General features: G+C 40.9%; 1 protein-coding gene across 1 annotated transcript in view; it reads left to right on the top strand.

Moving 5' to 3' along the window:
• Positions 1-26566, top strand: part of nbas (NBAS subunit of NRZ tethering complex) — a 308007-nt gene that overhangs the window by 22197 nt on the left and 259244 nt on the right. Inside the window, exons 9-14 of the mRNA XM_068028531.1 lie at positions 4125-4223; positions 7626-7764; positions 9356-9418; positions 14897-15025; positions 24612-24675; positions 25757-25950. Of these exons, the coding sequence (XP_067884632.1) occupies positions 4125-4223; positions 7626-7764; positions 9356-9418; positions 14897-15025; positions 24612-24675; positions 25757-25950 (688 nt within the window). The remainder of the gene's footprint in view (positions 1-4124; positions 4224-7625; positions 7765-9355; positions 9419-14896; positions 15026-24611; positions 24676-25756; positions 25951-26566) is intronic.

Below are 26566 nucleotides of genomic sequence, written 5' to 3'. Positions count from 1 at the left end.
ATAGTGAGATTTGTTTGTTTTAAGATAGACACAGAAATGAAAGTAGCTAAAATGTTAATATCCTTGTCATCCTAATGTCATATTATTGTCAGTTTGTGTGCTGAGGATACACCTAATAGAGGCAGTAAATGAACTATTGGGGTAAATCTAGCATTTCTTGACAAAAGCTTATATTTCAATAGACTTTTGCATATACCTCAAACTTTCTGTTGTCCACGTCAGAATCCATAAGTAATGTTATCCATTGAATTGATCAACAGAAGCTCACTTATCAATGTTCCGTGCATAGTTCATGATCCATTCCATGGGAAATCATTTGATACTCCTTTCTGCTCTCTTTCTAAATTAGAATTTATTGAATATCTGCATTACTTACTGGTTGAACTCAGGGATGTTATTTTCTCTATTATTTGTGAATGTTATGAGACTTGCAGTCTGAAGTTTTTTTATTTTTATTCTTTCATGGGGTGTGGACATCACTGGCAGGCCAGTATTTGTTCCCATTTCAGAGGGTAGTTAAGAGTCAACCACATTACTGCGGGTCTAGAGTCACATGTAGGCCAGACCGGGTAAGGGCGGCAGAGTTTCTGCCCTAAAGGACATTAGTGAACTAGATGGGTTTATTATGACAATCAATGATAGCTTCATGGCAGCATCACAGAGACTGGCTTTCAATTTTAAATTTTTATTGATTGAATTTAAATTCCATCAGCCTTTTTTTTATTTCCAAAATATACTTTATTCATAAAAATCTGTTAAAAAAAAAAATACATTACCAAACAGTTTCAAACAGCACCAAGTCCAAAAATACAAACCGTGCAAAGGAGATCAGTTTCCTTCAATGCAATCATGAGTTACCTCACAACCCTTCCATTTCATTTCTCATGCCATGTACTTTTTTTACATTTTACAGCAAATGAAAATCTTCCCGATACAGTTCGAGGGGTTTCCCATGGATCCAGCCCCTCAGTTCAGCTTGGTGGGGGGACCTTACACAGTGGTCTTTCCCCATTGAGCCTTTGCTGCGGCTGCCCCAAGCATTAGTGCATCCCTCAGCACATAGTCCTGGACCTTGGAATGTGCCAGTCTGTAAAATTCGGTTGTGGACAACTCTTTGCGCTGGACGACCAGCAAGTTTCGGGCAGACCAAAGGGCGTCTTTCACCGAATTGATAGTCCTCCAGCTGCAGTTGATGTTTGTCTAAATTCCGTCAGCTGCCATGGTGGGATTTGAACCCATTCCCAGGCATTAAATTGGGCCTCTGGATTACTTGTTCAGTGACATTACCACGACATCACTGTCTCCTCAAGTTGACTTCCAAGTCATAACTTTAAACAGATTACATGATAATTTGAATAATTTGAGCTAAGAGGTACACTTTGAGTTTGTACTTCTCCCTATTTATTTGACAACACATTTCTTCAGAAATTCAGTGGTTTAAAACATCCTGTCAAATGCTGCACAAATGTGTTAACAGTGTATTAACACCTAATCTGTACTAATGCTTTGTCTTTCAACACACCATTAACATATTGTTTGCCTTTGCTCCATGACCTTTTGGTCAGCTATGTGGCCTGGTCCAATCTGGACCTCCTTTGTTATCTCTTGTCCCACCCCCACCTCACTTGCTTATAACCTGTGACTTTTCTAATATTTGTCAGTTCCGAAGAAGGGTCACTGACCCGAAACGTTAACTCTGCTTCTCTTTTCACAGATGCTGCCAGACCTGCTGAGTGGTTCCAGCATTTCTTGTTTTTATTGCTGCACAAATCTATACAGTTTTCTTATGTAACTTTTTCATAAAATTAAGTCTGTTGAAGTAACAACCCTTACAGTTATAATCCATTGAAAATGGTTGGAATTTAGTTCATGGAAGGGGAAAGAAGAGGAAAAGCATATGAAGTTGTTTGTTTCATTGTACTTCAATGGTCTGGATTTTGTGGTCAGTGGCAAACTTGCACTACTTGCCATTCATTACACATGGACTTGTCCACATACTTTTTGTGGGCTTTTACACTGCGATTTGTGGTAATTAGAGAGCCCAAACAGCACAGCATCCTCTACATGGGATCTGGGATGAGTGTGAACAGGGCAAGCAATGGTGTGTCTCCTTAACCAAACAGATTGGAGAATAGTTAATGAATGCAAAATCTTGTGCAGAAAATGGAATAAAGAGGAAAATAAAAAAGTGTTTTTAAAAATTTCATTTTAATTTTTTAACTTTTTAAAATAGCCATTCACAATTAAAATCTGAAGGAATGAGACTCCTTACTTGTAGAAGTTAATTTTCAGTGCCATGCATTAAAATTCGCCTACACTTGAACAGACAAGCCATAACTACTTCTGGTGTGTTTGGTGGGGGCAAGTACTCCAGCATCGTGCCATTTCTTTTGGGCCTCCTTATCTCGAGAGACAATGGATACGCGCCTGGAGGTGGTCAGTGGTTTGTGAAGCAGCGCCTGGAGTGGCTATAAAGGCCAATTCTGGAGTGACAGGCTCTTCCACAGGTGCTGCAGAGAAATTTGTTTGTTGGGGCTGTTGCACAGTTGGCTCTCCCCTTGCGCCTCTGTCTTTTTTCCTGCCAACTACTAAGTCTCTTCGACTCGCCACAATTTAGCCCTGTCTTTATGGCTGCCCGCCAGCTCTGGCGAATGCTGGCAACTGACTCCCACGACTTGTGATCAATGTCACACGATTTCATGTCGCGTTTGCAGACGTCTTTATAACGGAGACATGGACGGCCGGTGGGTCTGATACCAGTGGCGAGCTCGCTGTACAATGTGTCTTTGGGGATCCTGCCATCTTCCATGCGGCTCACATGGCCAAGCCATCTCAAGCGCCGCTGACTCAGTAGTGTGTATAAGCTGGGGGTGTTGGCCGCTTCAAGGACTTCTGTGTTGGAGATATAGTCCTGCCACCTGATGCCAACTCCAGCATCGTGCCATTGCATGTGTGTAAATTGTTACGATCAGATGAGAAAGAGGTCTAGGGTTCTCTTTCAGCCTTCACCTGGTCTTACTGTAACAGGGTTTAATTTTTAAACAGATCGTGTTTTCACTCCCCCTTGGTGAATCCTTTTTCACCGCTTTCCAATTATAAGGCAAAGAAACCAGCACAACAGGTTCTCTCAGGTTTAAAGACGAAAAGTGGAATTTTATTAAACTTAAACTCTAATTCGGTTAACGCCTATGGATACACGACGTGCACACGCTAGAATACACACGCTATACAAACATGCAGATAGAGACAGAAAGAAAACAGAAGAAATAAAGTGGAAAAGTTTGAGGCAATAGCTGAAGAAATTTTCTTGTGTTATGGTTCTTCGAGCTCACTGTAGTGTCCTTTATTGTAGGTAGATCTTGCTTTTCATTGGGGCATAGTATTCTTCTTAAACCTTGTTCGCTGTAGGAAACTTTTCTCTCTTGGGGTTCATGTGCTTTCAGTGGATTCAGAGGCTTGTGAGAAAGAGCTGGGAGCAGTCAGGAGAGATCTTCTCAATCCAAGAGCATTCTGCTTTCTGCCCAAACTGTATGTACAAATTCAAAAAACTCAGGTTGCGGAGCAAGTTAGTCATGTGACTAGCTCATTTGACCATGTCTGTTTGTGTATTCAGCCTTCTTAGCAGTCAACCTGGAATGCGAACTCCCCCACCTTCAATGTCTGCTGATCAAAAGTCCATTGTGGGTTGAATGTGTCAGGGAATAGCTGCTTTGTCCTTCCAAATACTAATATGCAAACGTCTTTTCCAGCCAAGACCTGGCAATTTCTTTTAAAGCAGGTCCTTTCATCACTTCCACAACAGTTTGAAATTTAATATCCATGTGGCAAAATTAATATGCCTCATGATTGACAGGTAGGGGCCTGCATGACAGAATGCGGAGTCTGTCGGAGAGGTACCGGTATAGCATAGCTTGTGGAGGAGCAGGGCAATTTGGACAGCAACTTTCTAATTTCCTCATTTAAGTGGGAATGTGTAGAAGCCAGAAGTTGCTGTCCGATTTACTTGTTAATTACGGTGAGTGCCGATTGCTGCAAAGTTACTCTTGCTGCAAAATGTGGGCGATTATATGAAACATTTCCCAAAATTCTGAAATGCTTGGGTCATTTTGTTTTATCCTGTGCAGTGTTGGATCCCATCCAAGTTACCAAGAAAGTCACAGTTTCAACTTTAACAGTCATTATTCTCATGGTGTTATTACAGTGATCTATCATTATGGCCACAGGTGAGAATACTTTTGTGCCTTTTTTCTGCACTATAAATGTGGTGTTATATAATTGGTAAATGAATGGGAATGATTCAAAATATAAAATTTAAAAACCTTTGTTGAAATGAGCTTCATCAGACTTGTAGCACCTTATCTATGACCTTTATTTTGGATACCTGTTGCATATGCATTTGATTCTGAATACACATTTGTGTGTGTGTGTGTATATATATGTATGTTTGTATGTATAACTGCTTAAGTTCAAATATTGTACTGGGTCTCTTCATATTATAAACTATTAATCTGCATATAAGTGATCAGATAATTACAATGTTTGTTTTGTGTGGGTGCTAGCAACAAAACTAAACTGCAATTAAAAAGAGTGCCTACAATAGAAAGCCCACTGCGACAAGTGACAACAGGAGAGGGTGCTCTTATTGCTTGCAGAGATTTTGGTTTCTAAGACTTGTAACTGTAGTGTACTGGTGATGGAATCTTGCTAATAGTGTGTTTAAACTTACAAATACTAGAAATATACAATAGCACAGTCAGCACCTTAGAGAAAAAGCAAGTTCTAATCATTTTGCTGCATGTGCAGTATTGAACTTGCATCTATTGAACCTTATTTTTTTTAAAAAGACTTGCATTTATATAGCACCTTTCCATGGCTACTGGATGTCTCAAAATGCTTTATAGCCAATGACGTATTTCTGAAGTGTCATTTCTGTTGTAATGTAAGAAATGTAACAACCAATTTGCGCACAGCAAACTCCCACAAACAGCAATAACCAGATAATCTGTTTTTGTGGATGTTGGTTTAGGGATAAATATTGGCCAGGACACCGGAGATAATGCCCCTGCTCCTCTTCAAAATAGTGCCATAGGATTGTCTATATCCATCCGAGAGGGCAGAGGGGCCTCAGTTTAATATCTCATCTGAAAGGCGGACTAAAAAAGTGAAAATTTCAGTGATTGCAACATATAGATTTGTAAAATTAATTCAAATGGCCCTTCATTCCAACATTTACTTTTGGTTTGGTTAACAAGCATACGCAATAACAAATTTATAAACCAGCATTAAGAATTGGTATTCAGTTAAAACATTTCAAAGTATAGTCGTTTGGAAGTACAGAACTTGAGAATTGCTGAAAATAGAGACATGTTGACGAAGCTTTTTGTCTTGCACTTATCAGGGCAATACGCAAGAATAACCTATGTAAGGGAAAACAACAACTTGTACTGCATGAGACGAGATTGCTGATTGGTTGACAAGTGAACTCTGGTAGAAGCACTGCCATGGAGAATGTACCAGTTTACAGTGACTGACGGTTAACTGTCAAGCTTTGTTTGAAATTTAAACCAGGCAGCTTGACTCTGGTCAAGGCATTATTTTACTTAATTTTATTCAGCCATTCGTTGGTTCATTCCTCAGGGCAACGCCTTGACTAATCAGAGTCTGAAATATTCATAGGTTTGTATGTTAGTGATCTTAAAAAAGACACAAGTAACATGTTCTGTGGGAGAAAATATAATGCTGCAAAAGCTTGCTAGCTACCAAACAATCCTGAGTAATTGCTGCAAGTGTAAAAGTATGTGTTATTGAATTTACCTTCCTCTACAAAAATTTGAATTACTTTACAAGGAGTATCTACGGTAGGTTAAAAGCAGTATTTTCTCTTGTGTTTTTTAATATCTTCTACCCACTGTCAGAAAAATCCATTCTATAGGAAAATCCATTCCATCCTAGGATTCTCTGGGAAGCCAGGGAGGAGATTGCAGAGCCGTTGTTGTTGATCTTTATGTCGTCATTGTCGACAGGAGTAGTGCCGGAGGACTGGAGGATAGCAAATGTTGTCCCCTTGTTCAAGAAGGGGAGTAGAGACAGCCCTGGTAATTATAGACCTGTGAGCCTTACTTCGGTTGTGGGTAAAATGTTGGAAAAGGTTATAAGAGATAGGATTTATAATCATCTTGAAAAGAATAAGTTCATTTGCGACAGTCAGCACGGTTTTGTGAAAGGTAGGTCGTGCCTCACAAACCTTATTGAGTTTTTCGAGAAGGTGACCAAACAGGTGGATGAGGGTAAAGCCGTGGATGTGGTGTATATGGATTTCAGTAAGGCATTTGATAAGGTTCCCCATGGTAGGCTATTGCAGAAAATACGGAAGTATGGGGTTGAAGGTGATTTAGAGCTTTGGATCAGAAATTGGCTAGCTGAAAGAAGACAGAGGGTGGTGGTTGATGGCAAATGTTCATCCTGGAGTTTAGTTACTAGTGGTGTACCGCAAGGTTCTGTTTTGGGGCCACTGCTGTTTGTCATTTTTATAAATGACCTGGATGAGGGTGTAGAAGGGTGGGTTAGTAAATTTGCGGATGACACGAAGGTCGGTGGAGTTGTGGATAGTGTCGAAGGGTGTTGTAGGGTACAGAGGGACATAGATAGGCTGCAGAGCTGGGCTGAGAGATGGCAAATGGAGTTTAATGCGGAGAAGTGTGAGGTGATTCACTTTGGAAGGAGTAACAGCAATGCAGAGTACTGGGCTAATGGTAAGATTCTTGGTAGTGTAGATGAGCAGAGAGATCTTGGTGTCCAGGTACATAAATCCCTGAAAGTTGCTACCCAGGTTAATAGGGCTGTTAAGAAGGCATATGGTGTGTTAGCTTTTATTAGTAGGGGGATCGAGTTTCGGAGCCACGAGGTCATGATGCAGCTGTACAAAACTCTGGTGAGGCCGCACCTTGAGTATTGCGTGCAGTTCTGGTCACCGCATTATAGGAAGGATGTGGAAGCTTTGGAAAGGGTGCAGAGGAGATTTACTAGGATGTTGCCTGGTATGGAAGGAAGGTCTTACGAGGAAAGGCTGAGGGACTTGGGGTTGTTTTCATTAGAGAGAAGGAGGAGGAGAGGTGACTTAATAGAGACATACAAGATAATCAGAGGGTTAGATAGGGTGGATAGTGAGAGTCTTTTTCCTCGGATGATGATGGCAAACACGAGGGGACATAGCTTTAAGTTGAGGGGTGAAAGATATAGGACAGATGTCAGAGGTAGTTTCTTTACGCAGAGAGTAGTAGGGGCGTGGAACGCCCTGCCTGCAACAGTAGTAGACTCGCCAACTTTAAGGGCATTTAAGTGGTCATTGGATAGACATATGGATGAAAATGGAATAGTGTAGGTCAGATGGTCGGCGCAACATCGAGGGCCGAAGGGCCTGTACTGCGCTGTAATGTTCTAATTCTAATTCTAAAGAAATTCTACAAGCAATATTGTTTGGAATGGAGCTGTAAAAACCATTTAAGAATGTATGATTTTAATTAGGGACAAGGTAGTGCACAATTTTTTTTAAAGTACTTATTTGCACAACTATGTGAAAGCAATTCTTTAACACTGCATTAAGGGCAGAATTTATATTGATGCAGGCTACTGCTGGTAGGAGGCTGTGAAACCAGCAGAGAAGGAGTCTCTAAAGCTACCAGTTATGGAATAACTGCCTGGCGGGTTCTTTCTGGTGCACCATACTACAAGCAGGTCACCAACTATGAGGATGATGTAGGTGCTGTAAGTAGAAAATTTATTTTTTCTATCCATTTTTATGTAAGCAACTTGTTTATTGCATTAATAATCATATGGAGTTCAGAAAAAAATTCTTTACCCAAAGAGTGGTGAGAAAGTGGAACTCGCTACCACAGGGAGTGGTTAGGGAAGCGAATAGTGTAGATGCATTTAAGGAGAAGCTAGCTAGACAAGCATATGAGGGAGAAGGGAATAGAGGGTCACGATGATAGATTTAGATGAGGGAAGACAGGAGGAGGTTTGAGTGGAGCATAAACATCGGCATGGACTGGTTGGGCGAATGCCTATTTCTGTGCTGTATATCCCATGTAATCCTTTGCAAACTTAGAGAAGCTTTTGATTCTTTTGCACGATCATTAATTTAAAGAACATAAAATTATCAAATAGTACAGCAGCGAAGGAGGCCATTTGGCCCATCGAGTTTGTGCCAGCTCTTTCAAAGAGCAATTCAGTTATTCTTACTTTCCTCACTTCTTCTTTCTCTTGATGTATTTATCCAATTCTGAAGGCTACTATTGAATCTGTATCCACCACAAAGACTGGTGGAAAAACCATTTAGATTGTGCCTGGCTGATGTTCTTAAAGATCAAGAATCAGGATTCAGCATTACTGGTAAAAATGAAGTAGGATATGTTTAAACTGGAGATCGAATGCTGTTTCTGCCTCCAAATGAAGCTTGCATTGTTAAGGAAAGCCTTATACAATGAGCCATTCAATTGGGCAGCAGCAGGGGATCAAGTCATTCTCACGGTGACTGGTGTGGATATTATGAAAATAAATGGGGTGTATCTTTTGTGATCAGAAAGCACCGATTTAAAAACATGCTTGAGGTTTAGAGCTAGAATTCTTATTTTCAATATTGATATTCTAATTTTGTATCCATGCTGCTACTACCCCCTGTATCCCATGGACTTCAGTTTTGCTAACCAGCCTAATACATGCTACTTCATAGTGTGCCTTTTGAAAGTCCATATACACAACTTCAACTGCATTGCCTTCATTCACCCTCTCTGTTAGCTCATCAAAAAAACTCAATCAAGTTAATCAAGCATAATTTTTCTTTGAAAGTCAGCATGGATTTTTAAACATTTATTAGTCTACACATGTCCAAAAGTGGCTGTAAATGTTCTCCTTTCTAAACATTTCGCCAGCATTGACATTTAACTGACTATCCTTTTTAAATATTTATCTTTCTCCCCTTTTTTGAACAGGGGTGTAAAATGTGCAATCCTTTGGCTTCACCCCTGTATCTTAGGAGGATTGGAAGATTGTTGCCAACACTTCTGGAATTTCTACCCTTGCTTCCCTCAGCAACCCAACATGCATCTCATCCAGACTGGATGACATCCACTTTAAGTACTGCCAGCCTTTCTAGTGCCTTCTCTATCTATTTTTTATTGCATCCAGTATCCTGTCAAACTTCATGTTTGCCACTGCTTTGGCAAAGTTCTTTTCCTTGGTCAACTATGTATAAAACAACTCTTTATTCCAAAGCAAAATTTTTTTCAAAATTTCTAAGTCGCATAATGTTTTTTAATTTCCAACTAATAACCTGTATCTTATGCTTTGTTTTCAGTCACAAAGAAGTTTATTAAGGATGCTGAATTTTCGAGGCTTTTGGAGACAGGAACCAAAGCAGGTACGATTGTGTGAAAATGTGATCGTTTAGAATACTGAGTGTTAAGGAAATTCCAGTCTCCTTTACTAGCTTTTTATAAAATTTCAGCTCACAATGGTAAAATAAGCCCTAACGTTGCAATTAATGCTATTTTACTTTTTAACTGTAAGGTTAGCCTTATATTACAAAAATAACAATTTGAAATAAAAAATATAAACACTTCTCCTTGCTGTATTTTCGCCATTTCACCCTTATCTTTCTCTCCTCACCACTGTGTGCTCTCCTTCACCCTTTCTCTTGCTTTCTTCCTCCCCTTACCCAATTCCTTTTCTTCTCTTCCTCCCTCCTGTACCCTTTTTATTCCTTCCTCTTACCTTTGTTGTCTCTTTAGCTGATGGTGTGCACTTTTTCCTCTTCACCCTTCTTTCTCTTTTCCCTCCTCCCCTCACTCATCTGTCTTCTGTCTCTTGCCCTGCCCTCTTTTCCAAACCCACCCTGTTTTCTCTCCCTCTCCTGCTTTCAAACACACTTTCTCTTTTCAGTCATTTCTTGCCTCTGCATTTACTTATTTTTTTTAACACATTCTATTTCAACTACTGTATATCTTAAACAGCTTCAAAATACTGTTTCCTTCTGTCTGCCCAGCTTTCCCATTTAGATTTGAGGTGGGACCAACACTGAAAAAAAAGTCCAAAAAGCTGTTTTCTCAGCTAGTTGTTTGGAACACATTATTGGTATAATTTAGTAAGTTTCAATGGTTTCATATGTTAAGTTAAAAAGGGCTGCTGGAGGATGAATCATCTGATCTGAGGTGCCAAAAGCTTGCTCCCTTTCCTTGACGTACTAGTTGAGAAAGCTGTTAGGGGGTTCTCTACCATGGTCTACTGTAAACCTGTTTTCACTGGTCAATACACGCGTTGGGATTCTTACAATTCCACGCACTATAAGATTGGCCTTATTGGCAACCTCATAAAGAGGGCCTGAGCCATTTGCTCACCATGCAAGCTTGATGCCAAAATAGGACAAATCAAAAACATCCTGCGTGACATTGGCTACCCTGATCAGATAATATCTCGCTGTATATCACGCAAACTTATGAATGGGCCTAAGGCCATCTTTTCGGCCCTGAAAAGTGGCAGTCTACCTCAAATTACCTTGGAAGAGTAATGGATCCCAAAAATTTGAGCAACAGGTAAAGTTAGCTGTTTCACGTTCCAACATGTGTCGTGTTTGCCACTGACAGGATGCTGCCATCAGGCCAAAAAGATGTTTTGCCTATCACACAAATGAGTAATGTGATGTATAAATTTCAATGCCAGTGTGATACTTGGTATATAGGCCGTACGTCCCCAAGACTGGTGGATCGTAATAAAGAATATGTCCCTTCTGCTGTTCGCAACGGGCAAGGTACGGGCCATGCACGATCAGCCCGTGCTTGCAAAACTCAAAGCACAGTGTCCAAGATTGGATGTAATTCCGCGATTGGATAACATTTGCTAAATAATCCACAGTGTGCTAAGAAGTACGCAGACAACCAATTTAAGATTGTAGGGCTCGCGGTGTGGCACATTTGTGTGTTCTGGAAGCTACATATATTAATACAGAGCCCTGTTCTTTGCAGACAGAATATGTACGAACAATTGTGCCTGTTTCAGCTGAACAAAATAAGTGACAGCCATTCACTGGTTCATTGGTTAAGGCATTGCTCTGAGGAATCAGAGTCGAGCTGCCTGGTTTAAATTTTAAACAAAGCATGGCGGTTAACTGTCAGTCACTGTAAACTGGTGCATTCGCCATGGCAACGCCTCTACCAATCAGAGTTCACTTGCCAACCAACTCTCTTCGCATGCAGTATAAGTTGTTTTCCTTTACATTGGTTATTCCTGCGATTGTCCTGATGAATCCAAGACGAAAAGCTTCGACAACATGTCTATTTTCAGCAATACTCTAGTTCTGTACTACTAAACGACTAATTATGTTTGTATGTAACATTTCATCTTACTGTGTAGTTTATAAGCAGTGTAATGTGCATCAATATTTATATTGCACAATGGTCTTGATTTGTGGAAATAGCAGCTGATATAGCATTTAGTTTATATTTTCAGTTGGGCTCAACAGTTTTAAAAACATAATGCAGGAATAATTGTATCAGTACAAAGTATATGTAGATGCATGTATACAGTGATTGGCCATTTTAAAAGCAATTACTAATTATGTAGTGATTAAAAAACAAACCAACTAAAGTTTACAGAAATTAATTGCTCATAACTGTAACCAAAGAAGAAAGCTATCCGCTTCTTAAAAATAAATATTGTACTGCATTGGAATTAAGGTTTTAAATTTAAACAAAGCAAACTACGTAGGCATGAGGGGCGAGTTGGCTAAGGTAGATTGGGAAGCTACATGAAAAGATGTGATGGTAGACGGGCAATGTCAAAGATTCAAAAGAATTGATTTCCAACAAATATATATTCCTTTAAGTCACAAAAACCCACAGAAAAAGTGATCCACCCATGGCCAACGAGGCGTTAAAGGTCGTATTAGATCAAAGAAAGAGACTTACAATGTTGCGAAAAGGAGAGTAAGTCCGAGGATTGGGAGGATTTTAGAATTCTGCAAAGGAGGACCAAAAAAGCGATAAGGAAAGAGAATATGAGAGTAGACTAGGAACAGACAAAAAAACAGATTGTAAACGTTTCTATAGGTATGTAAATAGAAAGATATTGGTGAAAGTGAACATCAGCCCATTAGAGACAAAGACAGGTGAAATTTTAGTGAGGAATAAGAAAATGGTTGCAACATTAAATAAATACGTTGTATCTGTATTCACAGTAGAAGAGTCCACAAATATTCCAGAAATAATGGGGAACCAACAGCAACTTGCATTTATAGAATGCCTTTATCATCGTAAAGCATCCCAAGGTGCTTTACAGGAGCATTATCAAACAAAATTTGACAATGAGTCACAAAAGGAAGAATTAGAATGTCTCCCTGCTTTCAGTCACAATGTTAAATGATACTGAGGTTTGATAGGATTCACCATACAAGTAGAACTTTGTTTTCCTGATTCTTTTATGTCTGTGGAGATAAAAGCCATTTATTTTTCATACTGCTGTCTCCGATGCAATTTTCCGCTTTTCAGTTTCATCTTGCATTTCGAAGGGTCATTCCCTCTGCAACACCCTGGTCCACTCCTCCATTATCCCCGACACCTCGTCCCCTTCCCACGGCACGTTCCCATTCAATCGCAGGAGGTGTAATACCTGCCTTTTTACCTCCTCTCTCCTCACTATCCAAGGCTCCAAACACTCCTTTCAGGTGAAGCAGTGACTTACTGGTACTTCTTTCAATTTAGTATACTGTATACGCTGCTCACAATGCGGTCTCCTCTGCACTGGGGAAACCAAACACAGATTGGGTGACTGCTTTGCGGAACACCTTAAAGGCTGGCTACCCGACCCGAACCCGACGATGTGTCGGGTTCGGGTTGGGTCGCATCTCCGGGTCCAGCATTCGGGCTCGGGTTGGGTCGGGCCAGGCCTGGTCGGACGTGCTCCATCACAACCTCAGGTAAGTGGCTCCACTGTTAATTTACTTTTTGGGCTTGAAAGTTTGTTCTGTCACAGTTATTTTAAGCTTGTGCAGATCAGCAACAAAGTGAAAAATGGAAGGTAGGTTAACTGAGGGTCGGGTCGGGCGTGGGGAAAAAATGGAAGGACTCGGGCCGGGTCGGGGTCGGATGTGGTTCTGTTGGGCTCGGATCGGGTTTAATTTGCAGACCCAAGCAGGCCTTTAGAACACCTCCGTTCAGTCTGACAACAGGACCCCGAGCTTCCGGTCGCTTGCCATTTCAATATACTCCCCTGCTCTCATGCCCACATCTCTGTCCTGGGCCAGCTGCAGTGTTCCAGTGAACATCAGTGCAAGCTCGAGGAACAGCACCTTATTAGGCATGCTATAGCCTACAGGACTAAACATTGAGTTCAATAATTTCAGAGCATGACTGGCCCTTTTTTTTTTAAATTTTGATTTCATTTTATTTTGTTCCATCTTTTTTTCACCATGTGCCTGCCTGCTGTTTTTTTTCATGTTTGTGCTTTTGGCTAGGGCTGCTCGTTATTCTGCCATTAACACTCTGCAGTAATGCTTTGTCTTTCATCACACCATTAGCACACATTCTTTGCCTTTGGCCCATGATCTTGTCAGTTAATCTCTCCAGCCCACTGTCCCTCACACACTTTCCCTTTTGTTCTCTTCCCCACCAACACCCCCCCCCCCCCCCCACCCCACCAAACAACCCCCACTTTGCATGTTTAAAACCTATTGGATTCCTGGCCTTTGCCATTTCTGATGAAAGGTCACTGACCTGAAACTCTGCTTCTCTCTCTGCAGATGCTGCCAGACCTGCTGAGTTTTTCCAGCACTTTGTTTTTATTTCAGATTTCCAGCATCTGCAGTATTTTTCTTTTATTCTTATAATTTTTAAAAATAAAACATGATTACCTTTTCATACACTGCCTCTTTATTGTGACCACATCTATGGGCAGTTGGACATGTCCTTTTGTTGACTGTAATAGACTGACTTCACTTGTATTTTTCTAATTAATTTGTGAATCACTCATGGCGTTATCAGAATTGAGCTTTAACTTGCTCTTCTGACTTAGAAAATAAACTTAATAGTTTGACCCTGAGAAGAGCTACCGACCTCATGTTTGTGCCATCACTCAGACTGTCTGTTTCCACCTCCGTAACATCTCCTGTGTTTGCCCGTTTCAGCTCATCTGCTGCTGAAACTCTCATTCATGCCTTTATTACCTCTAGACTTGACTATTCTTGGCTGCTCTCCCGCATTCTACTCTCTGTAAACTTGAGGTATTCCAAAACTGCTACCTGTATCTTAACTTGCACCAAGTCCCATTCCCCATCACCTCTGTGTTCGCTGACATACATTAGCTCCCAGTCAAGCAATGTATTGATTTTAAAATTCTCATCCTTGTTTTCAAATCCCTCCACGGCCTCGCCCCTCCCTATCTCTGTAATCTCCTCCAGCCCCACAACCTTCCAAGATATCTGCACTAATTCTGGCCTCTTGTGCATTACTGATTTCAGTTGCTTCACTATTGTGTCCGTGCCTTCAGTTGCTTAGGCCCCAAGCTTTGGAATGCACTCCTTACTCCTTCTTAACTCTCTACCTCACTTTCATCCTTTAAGACACACCTTTAAAACCTGCCTCTTTGACCAAGCTTTTGGTCATCTGACCTAACATCTCCTTTTGTGGCTCAGTGTCATACTTCGTTTGACAATGCTCTTGTAAAGTGTCTTGGGACATTTTATTACATTAAAGGCGCTATATAAATATAGATTGTAATAAACGAATAATAAGGATATACTAATACAAATATTTTCAAAATTTGAGCATTATTGAAAATGTTTTCCTTGTCTGGTATTGTATGGCAATATGTTTCACCATTGTATTGCCTCTTCTGCTCTGTTCTGCAGGATGGGGTTTTCAAAATGAGTTTGTCTCCTGATGGAACACTCATGGCAGTCATCCATTTCTCTGGACAGTTGACGTTATGGGAGATTCCTTCCTTGAGGCAACAGAAAGAATGGAGACAGGATATACAGGTTAAAACTTGCATTTTCTTTATTTTTAATACAGACAAAATATAAATGGAGTACCCTGATACATTGCTTTTAGCCCAAACAAGACAGACAAACTTGGATGTTCATGTGTGCAAAGAAGTGTTCTCGGATAATAGATTGTGGGTTCACCGTTATGTTTCAGATACAAAACTGTGTTTCAAAATGAGCTGTGCTTTAAAATACTCCACGATGTTTTCCTTATGGACACTTAAGTAAGAGTTGGACGTTGTGAACATTAATTATGCTGGAGCCAACTATGCACAATGATCTATATATCTCCCTTTTAAAAAAAGCACATTTGTGCATATTTCCTCGTCATCATACTTCTAGTATGACACCCAGGAGCAACTATGAAGAAACAAAGGCAGTAATTTGTAACATGCAGTAATTCTTTCCAGGAACAGAAAATACTGGTACTAGATTACCTATAATCTTATAATTGTCTTTTTTATTCGTTCATGGGATGCGGGCGTCGCTGGTTTAGCCGGCATTTGTTGTCTGTTCCTAATTGTCCTTGGGAAGGTGCTGGTGAGTTGCCTTCTTGACACGCTGCAGTGCTGTTAGGAAGGGAGTTCCAGAACTTTTACCCAGCGATAGTGAAGGAACAGCGATATAGTTCAAAGTCAGGATGGTTAGTGGCTTGGAGGGAAACTTGCAGGTGGTGGTGTTCAATTTGCATCTGCTGCCCTGTACTGAACGCATGCAAAGTCAGTCTTAATCAGCAGCATGTAATAGCGATATAATACTGAATTAATTCATGTTATTTACTAAACACAGATTAGATTTTATGATCTTAAATGGACAAAGTTTCACCTTAGTAATAGAATAATAGTGTACCGGATTTTGCGGTAAAAATAATTGAGGCTATCAGTGCTCACCATTATTAAGGAGTATATTGGACAGCAAATTCCAATGACTGCACATACACTGTTAAATGTGGAAATCAGAAAGTTGCTGTCTGAGTTGCTCAGCTCCCTGGGAAGCATTGCTATGCTAGTATGCCGAGCGACTCAGCATTGAAATGCATGGAATATGTTAAGTTACTGTATTTACATCGGATATACCTACTAAACATTCCAGAAAATGCTGAGACTTCTCCTTTCTAGTGTAAGTCGAGCATTAATGGTTTAATATGTCTGAATCTCTCCGATAAAAAAAGTTCTCTGGCACTGAAAATTAATTTTTCGAAAGATTTTGTATATTGTTACAGAGTCATAACGGCACAGAAGGAGGCAGGTTGTGAGGAAGTATATTCGAGGTAACTGTGGGAGTCAGTGGGCTGTACTCATATTCATTAGAAGGGGGCCATTTGGCCCATCAAGTGCATGCTGGTCCTTTGTAGAACAATCCAATCAGTAACCTTTTCATATTCCCATGACTTTTTTTGCATATAAAATAATCATATTAACATACTTTGCTTTGTCATTTGGCAAGAATCTCTCTCCCTTAAGCGAAGCAATGCTTTCTGCTGTGGCCCCAAGTAGTCCTGGTTTTAGAACATAAGAAAAAGGAGCAGGAGTAGGCCATTCAGCCCCTCAAGCCTGCCCAGCTATTCAATAAGATCATGGCTGATATGCCCCAGACCTGAACTCCTCTTTCATGCCAGCTCCTCATAATCCTCTACTCCCCTATATTTCAAAAATGTATCTACCTCCTCTTTAAATACTTTGTGATCTAACCTCCACAACTCACTGGGGTAGAGAATTCCAGACATTCACTACCCTCTGAGAGAAGAAATTCCTTCGCATCTCAGTTTTAATTGAGTGTCCCCTTATTCTGTAACTGTGTCCCCTAGTTCGAGATTCCCCCACTAGTGGAAACATCTTCTCAATAGCTACCCTGTCAAGCCCCCTCAGAATCTTGTACGTTTCAATAAGATCACCCATCATTCTTCTAAACTCTAATGAATAAATTCCTAACCTGTTTAGCCGTTCTTGATAAGTCAATCCCTTCATCCCAGGAATCAGCTTAGTGAATCTGTTTTGAACTGTCTCCAATGCCAGTATATCCTTTCTTAAATACGGAGACCAAAACTGTACACAGTACTCGAGGTGCGGCCTCACCAACACCCTGTACAGTTGTAACAAGACCTCCCTGTTTTTAAACTCCAACCCCCTAGCAATAAAGGCCAAAATTCTATTTGCCTTATTAATTGCTGCACCTGTATGCTAACTTTTTGTGTTTCATGCACAAGAACACCTAGATCCCTCTGTGCTGTACTTTTTTGGATCTCTTTCCATTTAAATAATAGTCTGCCTTTTGATTCTTTCTACCAAACTGCATGACCTCACACTTTCCTGCATTAAACTCCATCTGCCAATTTTTTCCCCGCTCACTCAACCTATCTATATCCCCTTCAGATTCCTTATGTCCTCATCACAACATGTCCTCCCACCTATTTTGGTATTGTCAGCAAATTTGGATATATTACATAGAAACATAGAAAACAGGAGCAGGAGTAGGCCATTCGGCCCTTCGAGCCTGCTCCACCATTCATTATGATCACGGCTGATCATCCAACTCAGTAAACTGTTCCTGCTTTCGCCCCATACCCTTTGATTCCTTTAGACCCAAGAGCTATATCTAACTCCTCCTTGAAAACATACAATGTTTTGGCCTCAACTGCTTTCTGTGGTAGCGAATTCCACAGGCTCACTACTCTCTGGGTGAAGAAATTTCTCCTCATCTCAGTCCTGAAAGGTTTTACCCTGTATCCTTAGACTATGACCCTTGGTTCTGGACTCCCCCACCATCGGGAACATCCTTCCTGCACCTACCCTGTCAAGTCCTGTTAGAATTTTATAGGGTTCTATGAGATTCCCCGCTCACTCTTCTGAACTCCAGCGAATATAATCTTAACCGATTCAATCTCTTCTCATACATCAGTCCCGCCATCCCAGGAATCAGTCTGGTAAACCTTCGCTGCACTTCCTTTATAGCAAGAACATCCTTCCTCAGATAAGGAGACCAAAACTGCACACAATATTTCAGGTGTGGCCTCACCAAGGCCCTGTATAATTGCAGCAAGACATCCCTGCTCCTGTACTCGAATCCTCTCGCTATGAAGGCCAACATACCATTTGCCTTTTTTACCGCCTGTTGGACCTGCATGCTTACCTTCAGTGACTGGTGTACAAGAACACCCAGGTCTCACTGCATATTCCCCTCTCTCAGTTTGTAGCTGTTCAGATAATCTGCTTTCCTGTTTTTGCTGCCAAAGTGGATAACCTCACATTTATCCACATTATACTGCATCTGCCATGCATTAGCCCACTCACTCAACTTGTCCAAATCACCCTGAAGCCTCTCTGCATCCTCCTCACAACTCATCCTCCCACCCAGTTTTGCGTCATCTGTAAATTTGGAGATATTACATTTAATTCCCTCATCTAAATCATTAATGTATATTGTGAATAGCTGGGGTCCTAGCACCGATCCCTGCGGTACCCCACTAGTCACTGCATGCCATTTGGAAAAAGACCCATTTATCCCTACTCTTTGTTTCCTGTCTGCCAACCAATTTTCTATCCATCGCAATACACTACCCCCAATCCAATGCGCCTTAATTTTACACGCTAATCTCTTATGTGGGACTTTGTCGAAAGCCTCTGAAAGTCCAAATAAACCACATCCACTGGCTCCCCCTCATCAACTCTACTAGTTACATCCTCGAAGAATTCTAGTAGATTTGTTGAGCATGATTTCCCTTTCGTAAATCCATGCTGACTCTGCCCGATTCTTGTCTTCATGAAGGAGGACACAAATATCATACCAGAAATGTTGGGGAACACAACTGTTCTCTAAGTGCTCTGCTATAAAATCTTTGATATTGGACTCTAGAATTTTCCCCACTACCGACGTCAGGCTGACTGGTCTATAATTCCCTGCTTTCTCTCGACCTCCCTTTTCAAATAGTGGGGTTACATTAGCTACCCTCCAATCTGTAGGAACTGTTCCAGAGTCTATAGAATCTTGGAAGATGACCACCAATGCATCCACTATTTCTAGGGTCACTTCCTTAAGTACTCTGGGATGCATACCATCAGGCCCTGGGGATTTATCGGCCTTTGATCCCATCAATTTCCCCAACACCATTTCTCTTACTAATACTGAATTCCTTCAGTTCCTCTCTCTCACTAAGCACTGTGTTCCCCAACATTTCTGGTATGATATTTATGTCCTCCTTTTATGAAGACAAAACCAAAGTATGCATTTAGTTGGTCAGCCATTTCTTTGTTCCCCATAATAAATTCCCCTGTTTCTGACTGTAAGGGACCTACATTTGTCTTCAACAATCTTTTTCTCTTCACATACCTATAGAAACTTTTACAGTCAGTTCCCTGCGAGCTTGCTGTCTTACTCTATTTTCCCCTTCTTAATCAATCCCTTGGTCCTCCTTTGCTGAATTCTAAACTGCTCCCAATCCTCAGGTATGTTGTTTTTCCTGGCAAATTTATATGCCTCTTCCTTGGATCTAATGCTGTCTCTAATTTCCCTTGTAAGCCATGGTTTGGCTACCTCTCCCGTTTTACTTTTGCGCCAGACAGGGCTAAACAATTGTTGCAGTTCATCCATGCACTCTTTAAATGTTTGCCATTGCTTATCCACCGTCATCCCTTTAAGTAACATTTCCCAATCTGTCATGGCCAACTCGCGCCTCATACCTTTGTAGTTTCCTTTAAGATTAAGGACCCTAGTCTCGGAATCAACTAGGTCACTCTCCATCTGTCCCCTCCTCCAAGTCATACATAGAGATAGTAAATAATTGAGGCCCTAGGACTGATCCTTGTGGCACTCTACTTGTTACGTATTTCCAACCTGAAAAAGATCCATTAATCCCTACTCTGTCTTCTGTGAGTTAGCCAATCCTCAATCCATGCTAATACATTACCCCCAATACTGTGAGCTCCTATCTTGTGCCATAATCTTTTATGTGGCACCTTATCGAATGCCTTCTGGAAATCCAAATATATTACATCTACCGGTTCCCCTTTATCAACTCAGCTTGTTATATCCTCAAAGAACTCCAGCAAGTTTGTCAAACATGATTTCCCTTTCACAAAACCATGTTGACTCTGTTTGATTGCGTTAAGCTTTTCTAAATGTTCTGCTATTTCTTAATAATGCACTCTAGCGTTTTCCCAACGACTGAGGTTAGGCTGACTGGCCTATAGTTTTCTGCTTTTTGTCTCCCTCCCTTCATGAACAAGGGCATCACATTAGCAGTTTTCCAATCCGCTGGGACCCTCCCGGAATCCAGTGAGTTCTGGAATATTTTGACCAATGCCTCCACTGTCTCTGCAGCCACTTCCTTTAAAACCCTTGGATGCAGGCCATCGGGTCCTGGTGACTTGTCTGCCTTTATTCCATTAGTTTGTCAAATACTTTGTCCCTCGTGTTAGAGACTGTTACAAGATCTTTCCTCCCATTAGCTCCTTGCCTATCTGATATCTGATATAGTGTCCTCCACCGTGAAGACCGACGCATACTGCTGGTTTAAATTATCTGCCATTTCCCTGTTCCCCGTTATCAATTCTCTAGTCGCATCTTCCAAGGGTCCCAAGCTCACTTTAGCTACTTGTTTTTACATAGCTGTAGAAGCTCTTGCTGTTTGTTTTTATATTTCTTACCAATTTACTTTGATAATCAATTTTCTCCCTCTTTATTAGTTTTTTAGTCATCCGCTGCTGGTTCCTAAAAAAAATAAAATAAATAAATTCCCAATCCTCTGGCCTCCCACTATTTTTCGCTGCTTTGTATGCCTTAGCTTTTGATTGGATACTCTCCTTGACCGCCTTTGTTAATCATCGAGTCCTTTTTGACCAGGATAAATTTTTGCTGAGTGTTATGAAATATCTGCTTAAATGTCTGCTACTGCTCACCAACTGACCTCCCCCTTAGTCTATTTTCCCAGCCCGCTTTAGACAACTCTTTCTTCATTCAGCCGTAATTGCCCTTGTTGAAGTTGAGGACACTGGTTTGAGACCGGAGTTGCTCACCCTCAAACTGAATTTGAAATTCTACCATGATGTGATCGCTACCCCCCAGAGGATCCTTAACTACGATATCTTTTATTAATCCTACCTCATTACACATTACTAGATCTAAAATAGCCTGTTCCTGGGTAGGTTCTGTAACATATTGCTCTAATTAACAATCCCTGATGCATTCTACAAATTTGTCTTCCACCTTACCTCTGCCAATCTGATTTGTCCAGTCAATATGCAGATTAAAATCACCCATGACAATTGTTGCACCCTTCTTGTATGCCTCCATTGTTTCCCGATTTATATTTTGTCCTACAGTGAGGCAACTCTTTGGGGGCCTATAGACGACTCCCACCCGTGACTTCTTCCCCTTGCTATTCCTTTTTTCCTCCCAAAATGATTCCACATCACAATCTATTGCACCTATATCACTACTCGCCACCGCACTGATACCTTCCTTTATTAACAAAGCTGCCCCACCTCCTTTTCCTTTTTGCCTATTTTTCCAGAACGTCAAATATCCTTGAATATTGAGTTCCCAGTCTTGGTCACCCTGCAACCATGTCTCTGTAATTGCTATCAAGTCGTATTCATTTATTTCTACTTGTGCTGTCAACTCATCTATCTTGTTACAAATGCTGCGTGCATTCAGATAAAGAGCCTTAAGCTTTGACTTTTTACCATTATTACTCATTCTGGTTCTAATTTCTGCTGTACTCTTCTGCTTATATTTTCTGTCCCTTCCTGTCACACTTTGATTACCGTTCACCTCTTCACTTCCCTGCACCTCTGCTCTCTCGTTTCTTTTTGATTTTTTTAAACTTCCCTTCAATTGAATCCTTGCCCCCCCCCCCCCCCCCCCCCCCCGCCCCCACTTATTAGTTTGAAGTCCTATGTACAATCCTAGTTATACGATTCGCCAGGACACTGATCCTAGCATGGTTCAAATGAAGTTCATCCTAACGGAACAGCTCTCTCCTTCCTCAGTACTGGTACTACTGCCCCATGTATCGGAACCCATTTCTCCTACACCAATCTTTGAGCCATGCGTTTACCTCTCTAATCTTATTTACCCTAAGCCAGTTTGTACGTGGCTCAGGTAGTAATCTGGCGATTATTACCTTTGAGGTTCTGTTTTTTAATTTAGCCCCAAGCTGCTCATAGTCCCTCATCAGATCCTCTTTCCTAGTCCTACCTATGTCGTTGGTACCTACGTGGACCACGGCAACTTGATCCTTCCCCTCCCACTCCAAGTTCCTCTCCAGCCCAGAAGAAACCTTGGCAGCAGGTAGGCTACACAGCCTTCGGGACTCCCTGTCTTTCCTGCAGAGAACTATATCTATTTCCCTAACTATGATATCCCCTATTACTACTACATTTCTCTTTTATTTCCCCCCACTTGAATGGCACTCTGAACCACGGTGCTGTGGTCAGTTCACTCATCCTCCCTGCAGTCTGTACCCTCGTCCACACTAGGAGCAAGAACCTCGTACCTGTTGGATAAGGGCACTGGCTGAGGCTCCTCCAAAGCTAAATTCTGGATCCCCATACCTGCCTCATTCGCAGTTTCACCCTCATGTCCCTGACCACGGTCCAAATTGGATGTAATTAATCTAAGGGTGTGACTGTCTCCTGAAAAACAGTGTTCAGGTAACTCTTCCCCCTCCCTGATGTGTCGCAGTGTCCGCAGCTCAGAGTCCAGCTCATCAACTGTGAGCCGAAGGTCCTCGAGCAGCCAATGTTTGCTGCAGATGTGGCCACTATGGATCGCATCAGCATCCACCAGCTCCCACATACTACAGCTGCAACACATCGCCTGCCCAGCCATCTCTATTCTATTTAATTAATTTGCATGTTAAATATTTGGATGTTTGATGCCATGTTTGAATTAAATTAAATTAAAAGTACCTGTTTAAACAATCAATTGTAATAAATACTTCTCGTCCTGCTCTGTGTTTACACTCTTATTATAACACTTACCATGATTGAAAAAATGTTAATTACCCAGCTCCTAATTTGAACTAATACATATATATATATATATATATATATATATATATATATATTAAAAGCTTACCGGTATACTCACCCCGAACTGTGTTCTGTTTCCCTGCACACTCTGTTGATTGTGACGCCACTTTTTGATTTGCCGTCGAACCTCCCGCTCCTTCTCTCTGAATCTCCGAGGTTCTGGCGCGCTTTTTAAATACTCTCCTCTCCTGCTGCTTTTTCTCCGTTACTCTTCTCTTTCTCAAGTTCATTTTACTAATTTTTAACAATTTTAGAAAGTTATTTAAATGTGGCAACTTGGTTACTTCAGAACACAGAATTACGGACTATGGGCTGAATTTTACAGACCCCCGGGCGGGGGAGGTGGGGCCAGAAAATTCCTCCGGGAGAGGGCCCCCACGCCCTCACCCCCCCGGCTGCTCGGCGACAGGACCATCATTAACATATTTAAATAAATTTAACTTAATGAATTAATGATACTTGCATTCCTGCCGTCTGCGCTGGTGCGATCTTCGTGCCGCTGGCTGGCACTCCCACGCCTTTGGATCTCCGTTTAGGAAACAGAGGCAGAACACAGGTGGAGAGGGGGGAGGAGGTAAGTTTCTCAGTGTGGGAAGAGGTGATATCATTGGTGTAGGGGATGGTGGGAAGGGTTATAGTGTAAAGTTTATACACTTTGTGGGGGGAAGGTCAGGTGGACAAGGTATGTTTTTTGGGCGGGGAGAGGGCAAGTAATGAATCCTATGGTTATTTGGGGTGGGGGGGGGGTAGGAGAGGGGCAAGATAAATTTATTTAATTTTATACAAATCAATGATCTTTAAATATTTAAATTGAACGGCAGGGCTTAAAGCCCATTAAAAATGGCGTCAGCGCCTGCGCATTGGCAGCTAACGCCATTGGTGGGGACGGACAGCCCATCCCCTCCACGTCATTGGAGGGGGTGGTCCACCCTGGCTATTTAAATGAGCTGCCGTACTTAATATCGCGGCGACTTCGAGATGTGTGCACGGGCAAGGAGTATAAATTTCAGCCCTATATAACAATACCCATAAGCTGAGAATGAGTAAGTTTTCAGTTGTTGCTCTGCTCGCTCTCTGGGTTTATTACTGTTAACATATAGACTCATAAATTGCTGTTTAACACAATAACACATATTGGAGATATGGGGTTTCTTAACATTAAACAACTTGTGGCTTTTAGGTTTGGTAATCATGCAATATATAGGACCCACTGATCTCTTTTATGTCAGTTAAACCTTCATTGCAAACTGGGTTTCCTTACCTCTGCCATTTATTTCTGTATTAGTTAGCACAATTAATTCAGACCACTTCATGTTATTCAGAAAACCGTTCCATTCTCAGGATAGGCACAATGGCTATTAAATAGTTTAGTAACTCTCAGTCAAGTGCTATGGTTTAATTATTATAAAAATAGTAACTATTTCTCTTTGTTTTAAAATAAAAGTAACTAGACAGCAAAACTTATGATTTGTTCCTTGGTATAAAACTTGTTCCTTTTCTTGGATGAATATTCATGTTCAGAACGTAAAAATATGCATGCTTTTTTCCAGGATGGATTTGATGCCATTAACCCTGAGTGGGCGAAATCAATGGAGAAAAGGAAGAAAATAAAGGGTATGAAATGTCCTGAATAATGGAGTAGTTTCTGTCCAATATTTGTAGGGATCTACTAATTAAATAAAAAGCAAAATATTGCAGATGCTGGATATCTGAAATAAAAAGAAAATACTGGAAACACTCAGCAGATCTTGCAGTATCTACCCACAGTTGCTACCTTGCCTGCAAAGCATTTTCAATATTAAATTTTCTTTGCTTGTATTTAAGAATTTGTTTAATCTTCTGTTATGATGCCTGTGAAGATCAACAAACCAAAAGAACCAAATTTATTTAACAACCCCAATGAAAATAACAGAAAGGACAAGATTTCACTTTTATAACTTTTATTTTAACATTCAAGCCAAAATTGACACAAATTAAACATGAATTAACAGACAAATAACAGTCAATATATGTATTACAAATTACACATTAACTATCAGATACAGCAAAGATGGATCTCTCAGATTTACTGGGCAGTCCACTCAGCATATATGGCACCAGTTACAGCCATAAAGTTTTTCAAAGCTCTGAACTTTGTCAGGCAGATCTCCAGTTACTTTTTTCCAAGTGCAGCCGCCAGTTCTCATCCGACAGCAGTTCCCCTTCAACCTGAACTCCATGAGTATGGTCTTTAGCAAAATGGTGCACTTCCTTGGCTCTGCTCACAACAGTCTTGATGGCATGGATACACCAGTATTGCCTTTATCGGAGCCCTTTAGTGACAGCCCTGTGCACTGTATGGCTGGATCTGCTTAATCAGTTATCTTAGGTAACAGAAACAGCTCCTGGATCCAGCCTTCACTTTATTCAGCCTTCCTGCATTCCATCCCTGTGTGACCTGAGCTTGGATGGCTTTGTACATTTTTTGGGGGTTTCAGTTTCAGTTCGGGTTTGTCTCAAAAATAAACAAGCTTTCAAACCAGGGTCAGTGCACCTAACAGAACATTCGACAAGTTATCTGTTCAGCTTTTGCATGCTCTGCCACTAGTCCCACACAACTGCGGATTCCCTCACACTTGTCTGAATGGTTTACGTTGTTGCTTTGTATAATGATCTTGGAAGAACATTACCTTTTATATAATTCTCTGTCCTTTAGACAGATCATCATTTTATCCCCTCTGTGATGTAAACTGGTGGGCTGACAATGCAGTCATTCTGGCTCGCTGTTCTGGTGCTTTAACTGTATCATCTGTGAGGACATTGAAAAACCTACTTGGACAGTCTTGCGAATGGTTTGAGCCTTCACCTCAAGTCAGTGCTGCCCATGACGGAAGCTTCATGAGTTTAGAGGTAAAAATGTAAAAATTCTTTTGCTAGATTAACATTAAAAATTAAATGCCAATTTTCACTGGAGCTTGTAGGTTTATAAATTAATAATTTGTCTCTTTTGGTGTTTTAACTTTCATGTCTTTGATCATTGTTTTAACATATTAATGGCTTTGTATATTCTTAACACACCTGATTTTTCCTCCCCATCTTACTCAAGACATGATCATAGTGCAATAAAGAAAAATAAATAGCGCTCCTTGACTGGAAAACAATAGCATACTCTCACGAATCACGCTGTATTTCTTCATTTCTCCATCTTCCATTTGCACAGAATTGAAAAGGATTAAAGAAGCCCATTTCAAGAAAACTAAAAATGTTAAAGATGGGAAAAGGTTGATTGATCTTGTCTGTCTAACATAATAACTCGCCTAACTTTGTATCTAATTGTATTTTAAAGTTTCCACTTTGTCCCACTACTGTGAATCCCATGTTTCTTCATTATCTCATTGTGTTGATTCAATTCCCTTCTTTGCATGCCTCTGCTGATCATTTTTCATTCCTAGAAACAGTACTTTTACATTAGTTGGTATTAAAATCCTTCTTTCCCTATCCTTGCTGACCTATACTGAATTCCAGT

This window comes from Heterodontus francisci, chromosome 3 (assembly GCF_036365525.1).
Source record: "Heterodontus francisci isolate sHetFra1 chromosome 3, sHetFra1.hap1, whole genome shotgun sequence".
Classification (NCBI taxonomy): domain Eukaryota; kingdom Metazoa; phylum Chordata; class Chondrichthyes; order Heterodontiformes; family Heterodontidae; genus Heterodontus; species Heterodontus francisci.
The sequence above is the reverse complement of the archived record's forward strand: the minus strand, read 5'-3'. Positions and strand labels throughout refer to the sequence as shown.